This window comes from Cervus canadensis, chromosome 7 (assembly GCF_019320065.1).
Source record: "Cervus canadensis isolate Bull #8, Minnesota chromosome 7, ASM1932006v1, whole genome shotgun sequence".
In the NCBI taxonomy this organism is placed as follows: Eukaryota; Metazoa; Chordata; class Mammalia; order Artiodactyla; family Cervidae; genus Cervus; species Cervus canadensis.
This window is the reverse complement of record NC_057392.1, coordinates 59914110-59932761: the sequence shown is the minus strand read 5'-3', so window position 1 is coordinate 59932761 and position 18652 is coordinate 59914110. Positions and strand designations below refer to the sequence as shown.

General features: G+C 36.5%; 1 protein-coding gene and 1 non-coding gene across 11 annotated transcripts in view; both read left to right on the top strand.

The window, feature by feature from the left end:
* Window positions 1-18652, top strand: part of ATP11B (ATPase phospholipid transporting 11B (putative)) — a 110112-nt gene that overhangs the window by 16491 nt on the left and 74969 nt on the right. For 9 of the 10 annotated variants that reach the window (XM_043473636.1, XM_043473633.1, XM_043473630.1 and 6 more), the window contains exons 2-5: window positions 7222-7338; window positions 13926-14015; window positions 15655-15735; window positions 18368-18475. In XM_043473636.1, coding sequence (XP_043329571.1) covers window positions 7222-7338; window positions 13926-14015; window positions 15655-15735; window positions 18368-18475 — 396 coding nt within the window. Of the gene's footprint in view, window positions 1-7221; window positions 7339-13925; window positions 14016-15252; window positions 15414-15654; window positions 15736-18367; window positions 18476-18652 lie in introns of those variants that run through there. The other variant, XM_043473635.1, reaches the window with a different exon arrangement.
* On the top strand, window positions 2520-2591 carry TRNAE-UUC. Its single transcript has one exon. It is a non-coding gene; the product is annotated as a tRNA-Glu (tRNA).

Genomic DNA, 18652 nt, shown 5'->3' with positions numbered 1-18652 from the left:
TCTTCAAGGTTCTTCCATGTTATAGCATGTGTCAGAATCTTCCTTTTTAAGGCTGAATAATATCCTGTCGTACATACCACATTTTGTTTTTTCATTCTTCTGTCAATGGGCACTTGGTTGCTTCCACCTTTTGGCTATTGTGAATAATGCTGCCATGAATATGAGTTTACAAATATCTGTTTGAGTTTTTACACAGAAGTAGAATTGTTGGATCATGTGGATGTTCTGTGTTCACTTTTCTGAGGAGTTGCCATGTCATTGCCACAGGGACTGCTATGTGTTGGAGTGGGGAATTAGGGCTGGGGAGTAACAGAAGAGATGAGCTTCCTGTAAGAGATGAACTTCTTATAGTAAAGTATTTGCAAATAATTTAAGAATTTTAGAGTTAAGCTCAGTTCAGTCACTCAGTCGTGTCTGATTCTTCACAACCCCATGGACTGCAGCATGCCAGGCTTCCCTGTCCATCACTCACTCCCAGAGCTTACTCAAACTCATGTCCATTGTGTTGGTGATGCCAAAGATTACTCTATATTTTGAATCCTGTAACTGGAAAGCTAGTTCCAACCTACCTCTGCAGTAGGAGCAGTTCCTGGAAGCCCAGACTGGTCTGATAGATGGCAGACTACCTTAAATCCTAAAATGAAAATTATGTAACATGATTCAAAAAGTTAAATTATTGTGTTTACATCATAAGCATTTTAAGTTATTTCCTCTCACCTTGCTTTGGGCTGTTAACAGTGTAAAATTATAATACCTTCATATAGATGTATTTTGGGCTTCCCAGGTGGCTCAGTGGTAAAGAATCCAACTGCCAATGCAAGAGACACAGATTCAATCCCTGAGCTAGAAAGATACCCTGGAGAAGAAAATGGCAATGCACTCCAGTATTCTTGCCCGGGAAATCCCGTGAACAGAAGCCTGGTGGGCTGCAGTCCATGGGGTCGGAAGAGTTGGATATTACTGAGCATCTGAGCATAACACAACATAAATGTTTTTTACTTGAAGTTCACATCCAGGAAACAGTAATTCACTATTAATTTTGTAGATTTGGTAAAGTACATTAAATCATTCTTCCCCAGAAGCATCGTTACATTGGAACATGTAGGCAACACTTTCTGTCATATGAAGTGTGTGACTAAAATAAAACTTTTGATCATTTCTTTTAATAACCAGTGCCATTGAAGTTTTGATTCTGAAGCTTCTTTTTATGTTATTTTTCATGGATTTTTTATTTGTTTTGTAGCTTTTTCTTTGTATTTTGGAGGAGATAGATCACATATAAGAATGATTACATGTACAGATTTGATCACTAAGCTCTAAAAATGTTCTCAGTTTTGTTAAGGAAGTGTGACATTTAATTACAGGACTGTAGTTTTAGTTTTTTCTTAGCTCTTATTTGTAATGCTTGCATTTTTGATAAAATCTTTGAGATTTGTAAGAATAGTACAGAGGTTGGTATATTTGGTATGAAAATATGTTATGATTCATTTCCAAGTACCGCTTTTTTCCACAGACCAGCTTCTAAAAATTATAAGCTGTTTTCTGGTTTGGTTTTTCTAGACTTCATGAGTTTGCTGTTAACAAAAGAAATCTCTTTCAAATCAGTCCCATGTGTTTTCGGTTTTTTCCTTGAATGCCATTGTGGGTTTTTTTTTCCCATCTTAAATATTCATCCGCTTAAAAAAAAAAATACTTGTGGTTTTTGCATATGCTCACAAATCCAGACAAAAAAGAGATTTTTAATTTCATACTTTCTTAGAATATGAGAGTTTTACTTTTTAAATAAAAATTAAATTTGTGTGCTTCCAAAATCCTATACAGTTGACTCTTGAACAACATGGGTTTGAACTGTGCAGGTCCCCTTATATGTGGGTTTTTCAACAGTAAATACTACAGGACTGTAGGGCTGATTCCGAGCATGCAGAGGGCCAATTCTGAAGTTACACTCAGAGTTTTGACTGCATGGAGGGTCGGCTCCCCTAACTGCTGAGTTGTTCAAGAGTCAGCTATACTCTGTTTTTTAGCAGGTGCAAAAATCAGGATGGCTAGAATAGCATTACTGTATCTCAGTTCCTTTACTCAGGACAAGATGAAGTCAGAGAAGAAAGAAGCAAGCCATCCAAGGTTCAGGGTGTGAGTGGATAGTCTGGGTGGACAATAAAAAGTATAATATGCCAGAGGCTTCTGGACCCTGATGTGTGGCCTTAACCTAGTGATTAGGGAGTTCAGTTTGTGCAGCACCATAGAATTGCTGATAATGCTTGCTAGAAATAGTGTGAAACTGTGCTTGAACTTCACACTAACAGTATAGTTATTTAATTCTGATAAAAGATATCTGTTTTGATTTCTGTTAAAGAAACTAGAGGTGTTATTGAAATAAAGATCCTCTGTGTCATTTTTAAAATATGGAATGTTGAGGTGGGCAGCTGAGTATAAAAACAAGACCTTAAAGTGGTTCTAGCTTTCTTAATGTCATCAAAATCTGTTGAAAACTATTCTGTCATCAGAAAAATACTTGTTCCCTGGTGGTCTAGTGGTTAGGATTCTGCACTTTCACTGCTGTGACCCAGGTTCAATCCCTGGTCAGGGAACTGAGATCCTGCAGTGCAGCCAGAATTAAAAAAAAATTTGAATGCACATATATGCAAATTTACATGCAATTTCAGAGACACAGACCTGAAGCCCTGCTCTAAGTTACCTTTCTCCTTTTTGGACAGTTTTATTCTTTTGTTTTTATTTAGTTCATGGCTACTTGAATTTGTGGCAGAGAAGACGATGTTCACGTATTGAAGTTATAGGTTTAATTTCCATGAGGAATGCTTAGCTATCCTTATACTACAGTTGCAAATATAAAATCAAACTATTTGGTGTGTGTAAAAAAATACACCCACATGTATATACATGCCATTGATTATAACAAAATTGGGTGAGATCATTTGAATTAATCACTGGAAAAACAATTCAGAATGCTTAAGTGGGTGTTATAGCATCTCTGGGAATAAGGAAAGACGTGCTATCATTATTTGCCTTTTAGTATTGTCATCTTATATGATTTCCTGGAATATGGTGATACTGAATTTAAAATTCAGTTTAATTTAAAACTGATTTTTGGAACATTTCAATTTATCTTCTTGAAGTAATTGTAGAAATCTCAGGAGTTCTAGCATTTGTGTGTGATCACCAGTTCATTCAGTAGAGAGGGATGGAGAATGGTGAGCATTTGCTTCCTGTAAAATGCATGCATTTATATATAGTATATTCATACTGTGAAATATGAGAGGTTATAGTACTAATATCATAATACATTTTGGGGTAAGGTCGTGGTTTCTTTGTTTTTTGTTTAACTTTAGATGTACATAGTAATAATCTTGGGATTCAGCAAAAAGAATTTTGTATCCGTGGTTCTCAGTCTCAGTTGTCTTGACATCTTAAAGATTTATATATTCTTTCAAGTCCTCAGATTTGCTTTTTTTTCTTTTATCTCAGAAGCTTTACATGCATGGTGTATAACTTAGGGTTTAGGTTAACATGATTACAGAGTGGATACAGAATGAGTATGTTCCATGGAGTCTAGTGCTTCAGTTACCTGTGTGTGTCTCTTCTTGTTTTATGTACCGTGTAGACAGACTTCTGGTGGACCCTCTTTGAGAAACACAGTCATAGACTACAGCAGTAGCATTCAGACTGTTTGTTCATCTATTTATTGAGTTGGAGCATATTATGATTTGCTTGCGTATTTAATAAATCATATTGTCCTTCATGGGTTAGCATAGTGCTTAAACTCAGTAGATAGTTGTTGATTGAATAAATAGTATATATCTTTTAAATGATTATGATATTCCAGATAGAGCAGTGAGTTCCAACTCTGATTTTGAAACCCACCTTTTTCTCCCATGAATTATTACAGGGCACAATTATGAAATGTTTAGAAGAAAATTAATGAGGAAAATAAATATGTGCCACATTGTATCCTTAAACTGATTTTGAAATCATATACGTAATGGCACATTCACATCCACAAAGTGTGGTCATCACTTTAAATAGCATAACAAAGAAAATAAAACTTCATTTTTTAATGGTGCATACAAATACATTTAATTTGCACCATTGTGTGCTGTTTCTATGATCACAAAATAAATTGTTTAAAACCATGAACAACAGCCATTGAAACCCAAACATAGCACTGCTAATATTCTAATGTGCTAAACAAAGTATCCCTCTAGGTAGTATGGGAATCTGCACTATCCTGTGTACGTCTGTCCTTAATGGAAATTTTACAGGGCTGCCAAGCATGGGAAGGCAGCCACATGACTTAGGAGATTACTCGCTTTAGAGCACTTAGTTTACAAAAGTAGATCGTTGTAGTTTATGAATACCAAGTTTAATTGATCTCTTAATAACTTCATAGTACTAGTAAATAGCCCTTGACCATCATGAAAAACATGTAAATCTAAGAAAATTTGAATCGTTGCTTGTTAGAACCAAAAAAGGTCTTGCATTTGGTGATTGCTTTCAACACCAGTGAGTCCTTCACTGGTGGCTCAGACAGTAAAGACTGCCTGCAATGCTAGGAGACCTGGGTTTGATCCCTGGGTTGGGAAGATCCCTGGAGAAGGAAATGACAACCCACTCCAGTATTCTTGCCTGGAAAATTCCATGGACAGAGGAGCCTGGTGGGCTACAGTCCGTGGGGTTGCGAAGAGTTGGACACGACTGAGCAACTTTCACTTCAACCTGTCAAGGGTTCCCTAATCAAAGAAGTCTTGAAGATTTACTTGTCATTCTGCAAAAATGGAAATATAGACCAATGGAACAAGATAGAAAGCCCAGAAATAAACCCATGCACCTGTGGGTACCTTATTTTTGACAAAGGAGGCAAGAATATACAATGGGGCAAAGACAGCCTCTTCAATAAGTCTTGCTGGGAAAACTGGACAGCTACATGTAAAAGACTGAAATTAGAACACTTTCTAACACCATACACAAAGATAAAATCAAAATGGATTAAAGACCTAAGTGTAAGACCAGAAACTGTAAAACTCTTAGAGGAAAACATAGGCAGAACACTCAACATAAATCAAACCAAGACCCTCTATAACCCACCTCCTAGAGTAATGGGAATAAAAACAAAAATAAACAAGTGGGACCTGATTAAACTTAAAAGCTTTTGCACAGCAAAGGAAACAATAAGCAAGGTGAAACACAACCCTCAGAATGGGAGAAAATAATAGCAAATGAAACAACTGACAAAGGATTAATTTCCAAAATACACAAGCAGCTCATACAACTCAATACCAGAAAAGCAAACAACCCAATCAAAAAGTGGGAAAAAGACCTAAACAGACATTTCTCCAAAGAAGACATACAGATGGCTAACAAACACATGAAAAGATGCTCAATATCACTCATTATTAGAGAAATGCAAATCAAAGCTGCAATGAGATTTCACCTTACACCAGTCACAATGGCCATCATCAAAAAGTCTACAAACAATAAATGCTGAAGAGGATGTGGAGAAAAGGGAATGCTCTTGCACTGTTGGTGAGAATGTAAATTGATACAGCTACTATGGAAGGATGATATGGAGTTTCCTTAAAAAACTAGGAATAAAACCACCATATGACCCAGCAGTCCCACTCGTAGGCATATACCCTGAGGAAACCAAAATTGAGAAAGACACATGTGTCCCTTTGTTCATTGCAGCACTATGTACAATAGCTAGAACATGGAAGCAACCTAGATGTCTATCAGCAGATGAATGGATAAAGAAGTTGTTGTACATACACACAGTGGAATATTACTCAGCCATAAAAAGAAATGCATTTGAGTCAGTTCTAAAGAGGTGGAAAAACCCGGAGCCTATTATACAGGGTGAAGTAAGTCAAAGAAAGATAAATATCATATAGTAACGCATATATTCAGAATCTAGGAAGATGGTACCAAAGAATTTGTTTGCAGGGCGTCAGTGGAGAAACAGACATAAAGAACAAGACTTACGGACATGGGGAGAGGGGAGAAGAGGGTGAGATATATGGAGACAGTAACATGGAAACTTACATTACCATATGTAGAATAGATAGCTAATGGGAATTTGCCGATGTCTCAGGGAACTCAGACAGGGACTCTGTATCAACCTAGAGAGGTGGGATGGGAGGGAGGTTCAAGAGGGAGGGGACATATGTATGCCTATGGCTGATTCATGTTGAGGTGACAGAAAAACAACATTGTAAAGCAATTATCCTTCAATTAAAAAAATAAATAAATTTTTTAAAAATAAAAAGATTTACTTGTCAATTTGGAAAAGAGTGTAATATTGTAGGAATGAAGTATCAGTATTCTTGTCACCAGGGCAAACCTTTCCACTGGAGATGATTAGTAAATGTACCTTAATTGAATGTCTTCTAAATTTGAAGCCAGAATTGTAACATATTAATATATCCACATGTCAGAGAGTCGATTGATAATGTAACTAGCACAAAGAAATGCTTGTATGGAATGAATCTGGGCTATACAATGCGTTTTTAAGTTCTCTGGGAACAAAGCTCTTTGAAACCGAGTTGATCTGGGTGTAAAATAAAATGTAAGCCTTTGTCATCAGACATGGTAGGTGCTGAGTAGGCCTTAGCTATTCTGGGCTTCCACATTACTGACTAGGAGTCAGAAAAAGACTAGGAAAAGAGAAAAGCACGGAAGTAAGAAAGAGAAAAGCAAGGAACCCCAGGAATGAAAGAGAAGGAAAGAAGCCTTCACGAACTTCTGTAGCTCTTCTGTATGATTATTCTTTTCTTGTGGTTGCATCTCTGACAAAGAATGGACTATTTTTCATTACCAGAGGTTATTACCTAGTTAGTTTATATCTAAAGAAAATGTACCTGTTTACTTTGAAAGGGGCTTCCCTGTTGGCCCAGCTGGTAAAAAAATCCCCCTGCAATGCAGGAGACCTGGGTTTGATCCCTGGGTTGGAAAGATCCCCTGGTTCTGGGAGACTACCCACTCCAGTATTCTTGCCTGGACTGTATAGTCCATGGAGTCGCAAAGAGTTGGACATGACTGAGCAACTTTCACTTACTTTGAAAGAAAAAGAAATGGCTTAAATAGATTAACCCTATATGCAGTTCAAGGCAAGTAATAGGTATAATATGATCAATTAAAAAGTACCACCAGTAAAGAATCATGACAACTAACTTTGCTGACAGTTGTTTTTCTTTTGCTTTGCCTTAGGGTTTTGACCCACCACATCAAAGTGACACAAGAACTATTTACATAGCCAACAGGTTTCCTCAGTATGGCCATTATACACCTCAGAAATTTATAGATAACCGGATCATTTCATCTAAGGTAAGAATTAACACTTCTATTATTAAAACTGTGGTTATGTACTATTTTGCTTTAAAAAGTGATTTGTTTGTGTAGTATACATTTATATCCTTAAAAATTCAAGGAAATGGTGGTTGGTAGATTTATCTTAACCAAAATTGTGAACTGTAAAATAAAAAGAGTTGCTGGTTCCTAATGTCAGATAGCCAATGTTCCAAAAGGTACCCTTAGTTTAAACTAAGGAACTAATTAAGGAAGGAATTAAACTAAGGAAGCAGTTAAAACCAAAGGAACTGATATTTATACCATATGCCAGGCACTATATTAGGTACTTCTTATATTATTTAATCCTTACAACAACTTTAAGATATGTTTAATGAGTGTTGTTATACTCATTTTATATCAGTTTCTCCAATTGAAGTGCTGGAAAATAATTTACCCAGGGTTGGGATTGGAGTTTGAACTCAGTTCTGTGTGACTTTAAAGCCTGACTTCCTCCAATTTTATCATTCTTTTATAAACATTTTATAGTACAAAAGAACCTACTCATTCTTACATATTCTTCCTTGATTCATTTTTTTCCTGTGGCATTTTGAAGCTGAAGATTATAGAATAATGCTGTCATGTCATGACAGACATGTTTTCCTTGCTGTCTAATGTGATAATAACCATTAGCTAACACATAGGGCTGTTTAGGCCTTGAAATATAGTATGTAATTGAGGAAGTTAATTTTTAATTTTAATTTATTTTAAATTGTCAGTAGCCACATGGGACTAGTGGCTACCTTATTGGACAGTGCAGTTACAGAGGATGTGAGTCAGAAACTGAGGGTAAAGTTCTTTAAGCATTGTTGTTCAGTCACCCAGTCGTGTCTGACTCTTCGCTACCCCATGGAGTGCAGCGCTCTAGGCCTGTCCCTCGCCGTTTGCCCAAGTTCATGTCCATTGCATTGGTGATGCCATCTAGCTATCTCATCCTCTGACACCCTCTTTGCCTTCTGCCCTCAATCTTTCCCAGCATTGGGTACTTTTCCAATGAGTCAGCTGTCCACATTAGATGACCAAAGTACTGGAGTTTCAGCTTCAGCATCAGTCCTTCCAAATCAGCAGTGTTTATTTCCCTTAAGATTGACTGGCTTGATCTCCTTGCTGTTAAAGGGGCTCTCAGGAGTCCTCACAGGCATTTTTGAGCATGTGTGTTTTTGTTAGTCATGCCCACTCTGTGAGCCCGTGAACTGCAGCCCGCCAGGCTCCTCTGTCCATGGAATTTCCTAGGCACAAATACTGGAGTGGGTTGCCATTTCCTTTTCCAGGGGATCTTCTTGACCCAGGGATCAAACCCAAGTCTCCTCCATTGCAGGCAAATTCTCTACCGTCCGAGCTACCAGGGAAGTCAAGATAATAGAGGAACTTTAGATTAATGACATAGTTCTTAGTAAGTGATGGAAGAAATAAAAGTCCTTCTTGAAAAAAAAATTTTTTAAACACGAGGTATAGTTTATATATAATACAATTTACTAATTTGATGAATTTTGACAAATGTATAGCATATGACCACTGTCATTAAGATACAGAATACATTTGTCACTCCAAAAAGTTGGTGGCCATTCTCCCTTCTCTTCACTTCCAACAATAGCAACTGATCTGCTTTCTGTAGCTATAGTTTTGTATTTTCTAGAATGTCATATAAATAATGGATACGGTGGTAGTCTTGTGTCTGAATTTCTTTTCACTTAACACAGTACTGTTGAGGTCGATCTTTGTTGTTCCAAGTGTCAGTATCTGTGTTCATTTCCTTTTTAGTGCATGTTTTAGTTGTCATCATAGGTTTGGGTAGTTTATGTTCTGAATTTGGGTCATTTTCCTTGGGTGGTTTCACTACTAGTATTTTCCCCTTAAGTTTCCAGCTGCTTTTCTAGCCCTGAGTTCTAAATCTTTGTCGTATTTTGTTGATAAGGGAGTAGTCCCCCCGCCCCCGCCTTTGGCTGACATAGCTATACAAGCTGGATAGTATCTCCAGGCTAAGAGGCTATTGCTTATAATTCATACACCTTCCATTTGTAATTTTTTTGAAATTAAACTCTCTTCACTTTTCTATCTATATTTTGGACATGTTCCAAGATTTTAAATAGTTCATTTTAATCTAGTTTTCATAATTCTTATCTGCTAGGAGTTCACTTAAATTGAAGAAAGTAGGGAAAACCACTAGACCATTCAGGTATGACCTAAATCAAATACTTTATGATTATACAGTGGAAGTGAGAAATAGATAAGGGACTAGATTTGATAGACAGGTGCCTGATGAACTATGGACAGAGAGTTTGTGACATTGTACAGGAGACAGGGATCAAGATCATCCCCAAGAAAAAGAAATGCAAAAAAGCAAAGTGGCTGTCTGAGGAGACCTTACAAATAGCTGTGAAAAGAAGAGAAGCAAAAAGCAAAGGAGAAAAGAAAAGATATACCCATTTGAATGCAGAGTTCCCAAGAATAGCAAGGAGAGATAAGAAAGCCTTCCTCAGTGATCAGTGCAAAAAAATAGAGGAAAACAATAGAATAGAAAAGACTAGAGATCTCTTCAAGAAAATTAGAGATACCAAGGGAACATTTCATGCAGAGATGAGCACAATAAAGGATAGAAATGGTATGGACCTAACAGAAGCAGAAAATATTAAGAAGAGGTGGCAAGAATACACAGAAGAACTATACAAAAACATCTTCACGATCCAGATAATCATGATGGTGTGATCACTCACCTAGAGCCAGACATCCTGGAGTGTGAAGTCAAGTGGGCGTTAGGAAGCATCACTACGAACAAAGCTAGTCGAGGTGATAGAATTCCAGTTGAGCTATTATCAAATCCTAAAAGATGATTCTGTGAAAGTGCTGCACTCAATATGCCAGCAAATTTGGAAAACTCAGCAGTGGCCACAGGACTGGAAAAGGTCAGTTTTCATTCCAATCCAATGCCAAAGGCATTGCCAAAGAATGCTTAAACTACCGCACAGTTGCACTCATCTCACATGCTAGCAAAGTGATGCTCAAAATTCTCCAAGCCAGGCTTCAATAGCACATGAACTGTGAACTTCCAGATGTTCAAGCTAAGTTTTCGAAAAGGCAGAGGAACCAGAGATCAAATTGTCAACATCCGTTGGATCATCAAAAAAGCAAGAGAGTTCCAGAAAAACATCTATTTCTGATTTATTGACTGTCCCTTTGACTAAAGCCTTTGACTGTGGATCACAACAAACTGTGAAAAATTCTTAAAGAGATCGGAATACCAGACAACTGGACATGCCTCTTGAGATATCTGTACGCAGGTCCAGAAGCAATAGTTAGAACTGGACATGGAACAACAGCCTGGTTCCAAATAGGAAAAGGGATACATCAAGGCTGTATATTGTCACCCTGCTTATTCAACTTATATGCAGAGTATATCATGAGAAACGCTGGGCTGGATGAAGCACAAGCTGGAATCAAGACTGCGGGGAGAAATATCAATAACCTCAGATATGTAGATGACACTACCCTTATGGCAGAAAGTGAAGAAGAACTAAAGAGCCTCTTGATGAAAGTGAAAGAGGAGAGTGAAAAAGTTGGCTTAAAGCTCAACATTCAGAGAGCTAAGATCATGGCATCTGATCCCATCACTTCATGGCAAATAGATGGAGAAACAGTGGCAGACTTTATTTTTTTGGGCTCCAAAATCACTGCAGATGGTGACTGCAGCCATGAAATTAAAAGATGCTTATTCCTTGGAAGAAAAGTTAGGACCAACTTAGACAGCATATTAAGAAGCAGAGACATTACTTTGCCAACAAAGTAATTGTCTAGTCAATGCTATGGTTTTTTCAGTAGTCATGTGTGGATGTGAGAGTTGGACTATAAAGAAAGCTGAGTGCTGAAGAATTGATGCTTTTGAACTGTGGTGTTGAAGAAGACTCTTGAGAATCCCTTGGACATCAAGGAAATCCAACCAGTCCATCCTAAAGGAAATCAGTCCTGAATATTCATTGGAAGGACTGATATTGAAGCTGAAACTCCAATACTTTGGCCACCTGATGGGAAGAACTGACTCATTTGAAAAGACCCTGATGCTGGAAAAGATTGAAGGCATTGGGGGTGGGGGGGGGGGGAGGAGGACGGAGGATGAGATGGTTGGATGGCATCACCGACTCAATGGACGAGTTGAGTAGACTCCAGGAGTTGGTGATGGACAGGGAGGCCTGGCGTGCTGCAGTCCATGGGGTCACAAAGAGTCAGACACAACTGAGCAACTGAACTGAACTGAGGAGTTCACAGTCTGCTGATACTTGAAACTGAGTGTCCTGGAAAACTTCTGAGATTAAATATCTTTATATGAATATTTTGATATTCAATCAAATGTAGTAGTATTAGGTTTAGTGTTTTTGACCAGGTTTCTAAAGTGTAGACTTTTAAATAAATGTTGCCTTTTTTCACATAAATGAAGACTGTCTTTCTCATTTCTCCTCTATTATTATTCCACTACTGCTTTTTTAAACTTCCAAAGCAGATTACCTGCTATTCCATAAATTAACTTCCCTACCACCTTGGCTTTGCTATGATTTTGTTTTGATAATCTCAACTTTTAAGAACATAGGTTGTATATTTTTGCAGAGAATATAGATTTCATGTTTTTAACCATAATTTCAAGAATGGAGACATTTTTATGCGTGTATGCATGTTCACGATTCTTTGCGACCCTTTGGACTATAGCCCTCCAGGCTTCTCCGCCCATGGGATTTCCCAGGCAAGAATACTAGAGTGGGTTGCCATGCTCTCCTCCAGGGGATCTTCCCGACCCAGGGATTGAATCCACATCTCCTGCAATGGCAAGCAGATTCTTTACCGCTGAGCCATCAGGGAAGCCCAGATATTTATATAGGCAGTGTCTGTTTTTTTCTTGACCATAGTTGAGCCTGGCTTCTCAATGTTCCCTTTTACTACCTTTCTACTCTCCTACTGTTTCCCTAGACTCTTTTCAGACTGCATTATCTTCTGTCACAAAGCCATGATGAACTTCCCTCCTCTCTGCCTTTGTTCATTCTTTCTTTCCTTCCTGAAATGTTCTCCCTCTGTTTGCCCCAGTTTTCAGATTGTGAGTGTTCCTTCCTTAAAGCCCATGTTGAATGTAACCTCCTTCATTAAATTTTTCTTTCTTGTTGAATTGTTTGTATATTACTTCTTTTACTTTATCTTGGAATATAGCTGGTGATAAAAGTATTGTTCTTAATCCCCTCTATTTAAACTTGTTATCTTTGTTCCTTTTATAAACTGATTAATAATATAGCAACAGACACAGCAATTATGAACTAGGTTCTGTCCTTAGCACTATGAAAGTGAAGTCACTCAGTCGTGTCCGACTCTTTGCGACCCCGGTTCTCCCGCATTATTGGCAGATGCTTTATTGTCTGGGCCAGTGGTTAAAGTGTCTGCCTACAATGCGGGAGACAAGGGTTCGATCCCTGGGTCCGGCAGATCCCCTGGAGAAGGAAATGGCAACCCACTCCAGTATTCTTGCCTGGAGAATCCCATGGACAAGGAGCCTGGTAGGCTACAGTCCACGGAGTCGCTAAGAGTCGGACACGACTGAGCGACTTCACTTAGCACTATATATCAGCTCATTTAATCTTTGTAGCAACCTATACAGTATGATTGTTATAATTGTCCTCATTTTATAGAGCATAGAATGTGGTACAGAGAAATAAGATCCAAGGTCCTTCGGTGACCATGAATTAGGATTTAGATCACAAAAATTGTTAACCTTTTACCGTCAATGTTTATAACCGTTATACTCTACTGTCTCACTGTGAAAATAGACATTGTGACAGATTTTCATGTCCTTTATGAGATTTTCTTCATGGTTATACCAGTGATCACTTAACTAAAGTAATTTTCAATCTTTTTCGCATTTCATATCCCATGTTTACCGAGGAGTAATTGAAGAATTTTACTGTCTTCTCTTTTTCTGACAAAACCTAAAGAAAATACTTATAAAGTAAACTGAATCTAGTGTTAGCATTTTTATCAACTCTTAATCCATCTTTAAATTTATTTTTATTTATTTGGCTGCCCTGGGTCCTAGTTGTGGCACGTGAGCTCTTAGTTGCAGCATATGGGTTCTAATTCCCTCACCAGAAATCGAACGCAGATCTCTTGCGTTGGAAACGTGGAGTGTTAGCCACTGGACCACCAGGGAAGTCCCTTAATTCATCTTTCAACATTAGGTTTAGTTTTGTGTAATCAAAATCCAAAGTATTAAAATATTATTTTAGATCTGCCATCTCCAACTTCTAAAAAAACTAGGAATTTAATAGCAAAATTGATAGATTCCTTTATCTCTTTTTTAAAATTATACTAAAATCGCCAATAAATAGTAAAAGGTAAAAAGTAGAATAAAAGCTCAGGTAAAAAGTAGAATAAAAGCCCTGAAACTCTAAAAGCCGGATAGTTTTTGTAGCATTGAGTTACATGAATTTGTGTAAAGACTTGGTATATCTGATGTGTACAAGTTTTCTTATTATTTGTATATAGTACATATTATTTTAAAATATTAACTTATCTTTTTGTTTTTTGTTTTTTTTTAGTATACTGTGTGGAATTTTGTTCCAAAAAATTTATTTGAACAATTCAGAAGAGTGGCAAACTTTTATTTTCTTATTATATTTTTGGTTCAGGTAAGCTTTATCACTCCATAAATTGTTAAGTTGATAGACATGAATGCTAAACATATATCTTCAAGGAAAAGTTAACATTGCATTCTAAATCATGTGACTATGGGACCCTTTTTTTTTTCCTGCAGAGCTTCCCCATTGTATTCAGTGAATATAGTAATGGTCTGAAGAATGGCCAGTGAATTTTAAGATCAGTTGTATTTTGTTTTATCACTTATGTGTTATAGTGCTGATAATCATAATTAAAGCCAAGAAAATAGCATCATCCTTTCAGATGTTCTGCCTCAGAAAATAAATATTATGGCTTTTAACATACAGCACTTGTTTTTGGCACATTTCTGCCTGTGGAACCATCTTTGTACAAAATTAATCTTCCTTTGGTTTTTCTTTTTTTTTAATTTATAGATTTTACTTTTATTTTAAAAGTTTTTATTATAATTTCTGAGGATCTTCATGAATATAGATTTTTATCCAGGAGGCCATTTTCTTAAACTAAATCTATATTCATTGTGCTTTTTTGTTCCCTAATATCAGAATATCAAGAGAACAGTATGAAACTTGAGTACAAACCAAGATTTAGAATTAATGACTGTTGTTTTCCTTCAAAGAGGTTTTTCTTTTCTGATGATACGTTAGCAGTCTCTTTCAGTGTGGCACTGAATTTTTTTTATAAACTCTGAACTTTTCTCTCCATAGAACCTGGACCTTCAAAAGAAAAAAAAAACTTGTGAAGTAGTCACGTTAAAGCTTGAGGAAGCTTTTTTTTTTTTTAATTGTTTCTCTTTGTGAGCAGAAAAAAAGAAATTCTGGGTTTTGTTTTTTTGTGTTTTTTTTAAATCAGTAGACCATCAGCTTGCTTAGTCCAAAAAAACGAGAAATTTATACTTATTACATACAAGTAACATGCATTTGTGAAATTACTGCCTAAGATCAGGAATTCAGCCTGTCTTTGGAATAGAACAAACTTAATTGGCCTAACCAGAATAAAGCAATATTAATAAATTATTAGACCCATGTTCTAAATAACCAAATATAATTACTGCAAATATTTCTTTTAAAGCAGTTTATTGAAACATCAGTTGTATGATTTAGATAATTGCAGCATCGTTTTCCAAGTTGTACCCTTCTGGTTCTACTAGCTGTAACAAAATCACTTGTAGAAAGAAACCGTTTGCCTAGTCCCATTTCTTGTTTTCTCTCCAGTGTGAGTTTATTCTGGATCCCAGAATAAAAATTGACAGATTTTTTTTTTTTTTAGCATTTCTCTGGATGGGCAAAGAAATGTGAATTGAGATTCTGAATAGCTGTAGCTCCCCTCCAAGACAAATACTGAGGAAGACCTTAAGTACTCTGTGTGTTAAGAAAGCAGAGAAACTGAGTCCACTCTAGCAATATTTGTGGGTATGCAATAGATTTAGATAGTCTACTAACCCCATATAATAGCTAACAAAGTGTACTTGTGAAACTGTGAAGTAAACTACATTCACTGCATAATCTCTCTCAAGTTACTTTTTCATCTGAACTACGACATGTATTTTGTACAATGTTTTCAGATTTCCCAATAATTATGAGATTCTAGATGTTAATAGTGATATGTACAATATAAAATATAATACTCTGCGTTCTTTCTTTTTTAATGCAGCTTATGATTGATACACCTACCAGTCCAGTTACCAGTGGACTTCCATTGTTCTTTGTAATAACAGTTACTGCCATAAAGCAGGTACGAAATATTTTCTGTTGCTTGCTTTCTTCCCAAGTCATTCAGAAGTTAACTTAATATTTCTCCTCCAAAGTAAGATTTATTGTTGCGAAAGTAATTTTCATAAGAAAGCAAATTTAGGGCTTTCCTGGTGGCTCAGAGATAAAGAATCCATCTGCCAAATCAGGAGACATGGGGTCAATCCCTGATCTGGAAAGGTCCCACATGCCATGGGCAACTAAGCCTGTGTGTCGCAAATTCTAAGCCTGTGCCCTAGAGCCCAGGAGTCATAACTGCTGAAGCCTGCGTGCCCTGGAGCTTGTGCTCTGCAACAGGAGAAGCCACTGCAGTGAGAAGCCCCTGCACTAGAGAGTAGCCCCTGCTCCCTGCAACTGGAGAAAAGCCCGCACAGCCATGAAAGACCTAGCACAGCCAAATAAATAAATAAAATTATAGAAAGAAAAAAAGCAACAAATTTGTTTGATTCTGCATATGGTAAAAATTAGGTAGAACGCTTTACCACCTGAGCTCCCGGAGAAGCCTGCATATGGTAAAAATTAAATGAAAGTAAGCCTCTCTTGGGATGATTACAGTTATTAAAGTATGTTGTTCCTTTAACATACCTAAGAAGTATCCAAAAGCAAGCATTTTTTAAGTACAAGCCAAGTTAAGTGTGAAACAGATTGTTATAATCATCTTTGTAGAGTTTGGTAGTGTTTAAAGGATATATAATTCAAAGAAAGGGGGTATGTTTAGGAGTGAACATGTACTTCTGGCATGAACATTTTTGAATAAAAATTGTATAGTACTTTCCTACTTTTTACAGGTTTCTCTGTGAAATTGATTTTTATGTAAAGTAGTACTCTAAGGGTATAGCTTCAACTAGATCTGATTTGATATTAAAATCTAGGTATAGAAAAACAGTATTATTGGATAAGCATGACAAGAAATTTTAAAATTCCTAGAAGCATCATGTTTATATAGCTGCCACTTCTCAAAATATCTTGGCAGAAGCTCAACTATACAGAACTGCTCCCTTCCTCTTGAAAGAGTTAATTTGAATTTTCATGTGCCAGTTTGATAAGTTTTCATTTTGTAAGATTTAGGGATAAGGTTTAAATTGACAGAAACAAAATTGGCAGACATTTGATCATTCTGAGATGTAGTGTATTTATTACTTATTTGATAAAGGTAAGGGAAGTCTATAAATCAACAGTTAATCTAGTGTGTCTGAATAACTTGCTACTGCTGTAAGTTTGATTTCCCTTTATTCACTGCTCTGTTGGAGACTAGGATTTTTGTAAGTCAGTAAGCATCCAGATCACTTAATACAATTACATATTCATTTGGTTTTGTAGATGTCATTTATTGCATCAGAGTAACAAATATTTGTCCGTTGGGCTTCTTTTTTATATATAATTTTTTCTTCGGTGATTTCATCAAGTCTAGTGGTTTTCTAATTTACATGTATCCTGAAACTATGCTCTGAACTCCAGAGACACATATATAACAATATATGCTTGAAAATACAACTATTTCTCTTGGACACCTTAGGCTTTTCCTGACCTCTGTGTCACTGTCTCATTCCCTGCTCTGGTCTTTTTGCTTATATCATTTCTCATTCACTGCCTATTCTATTGAATAAATGCTTGTTTATTCGTTTGTCTGTCACCTTCATTTGAATGTTTAGTTCTCTGAGGGCAGAGACTTTGTTTTGTATTATCAGTTTGTTACCAGTGACCAGAACAAGGTTATGCACATATTTGACATGAAATAAATATGTGATAGATGAATAGATGAATGAACCAACCTCTTGAATATTTTTAAGAAAGTGTTAAATGTTGCAATACTTCTTTCCTTGGTTTCCCAGTATAAATTTGGCCAAATAAAGAGTGGATTTAGTTGGAATATGATGCTGTAACTAAGTTGAAAATATGTTGGTGAGTTTATAATATATCTGCCAAAGGAGTGAGTTTAATATAATAATAATGACTTACAACCTGTCTTTTTCCAAAGTGAGTCATTTGTCAAGATGGGAGACATTGGAAATGCAGCAGATTTTAAGGATAACATCATCAGTTTAGTTTTTAAATGTTTAATGTTATTTATGAGACATCAAAATGGAGATATTAGGAATACAGTTGGATATTTACGTTTATTAGAGTCCAGAGATACAGGCTGGAGATAGAAATTTCAGAATTTTTTGAAGACACAGGGATAAAGAAATCTTGTATAGGAAGTAAGAGAAGGGTGAAAAAAGGGCCCATTAAGATGATATAGAAGGAGCCTCCCATAGTAAATTGAGAAGAAGTAACTGGAGAGGTACTGTGAAAACCAGGAACATGTGTGTGATGAAAACCAAGTGAAGAGAGTGTTTCTAACAGTAATGAATGCCAAAGTAGTCTAACATGGTTCTAATGAATGAAATGTTTTGCAGAAATTATGTTTCTTTTTCTCAATTGATAAAAGTATCTCTGGGGAAGGGAATTGCAATCCATTCCAGTATTCTTGCCTGGAGAATTCCATGGACAGAGAAGCCTGGCAGGCTGTAGTTCGTGGGGTCACAAAGAGACACAACTGAGCAACTAACACACACACACATATCTTCTAATTATACTCAGAGGAGCTTTTTTTATTCTTTTGATGTTTACAGGGTTATGAAGATTGGTTGAGACATATCTCAGATAATGAAGTAAATGGAGCTCCTGTTTATGTTGTTCGAAGTGGTGGCCTTGTAACAACTAGATCAAAAAATATTCGGGTATGCATTTAATAAATAATAGAAATCAATTATATTTTAAAAACAATTCTAATCTGACTATATTTTAGTTAAAGTCTGCTTTCCTACATTAAAATATTATAGTAGACCACTTGTTTAGAACCCAATAAAAATAAGTCCTGCCTTTAAAAATCTGTATATTCACTTTTCCCTAAAATT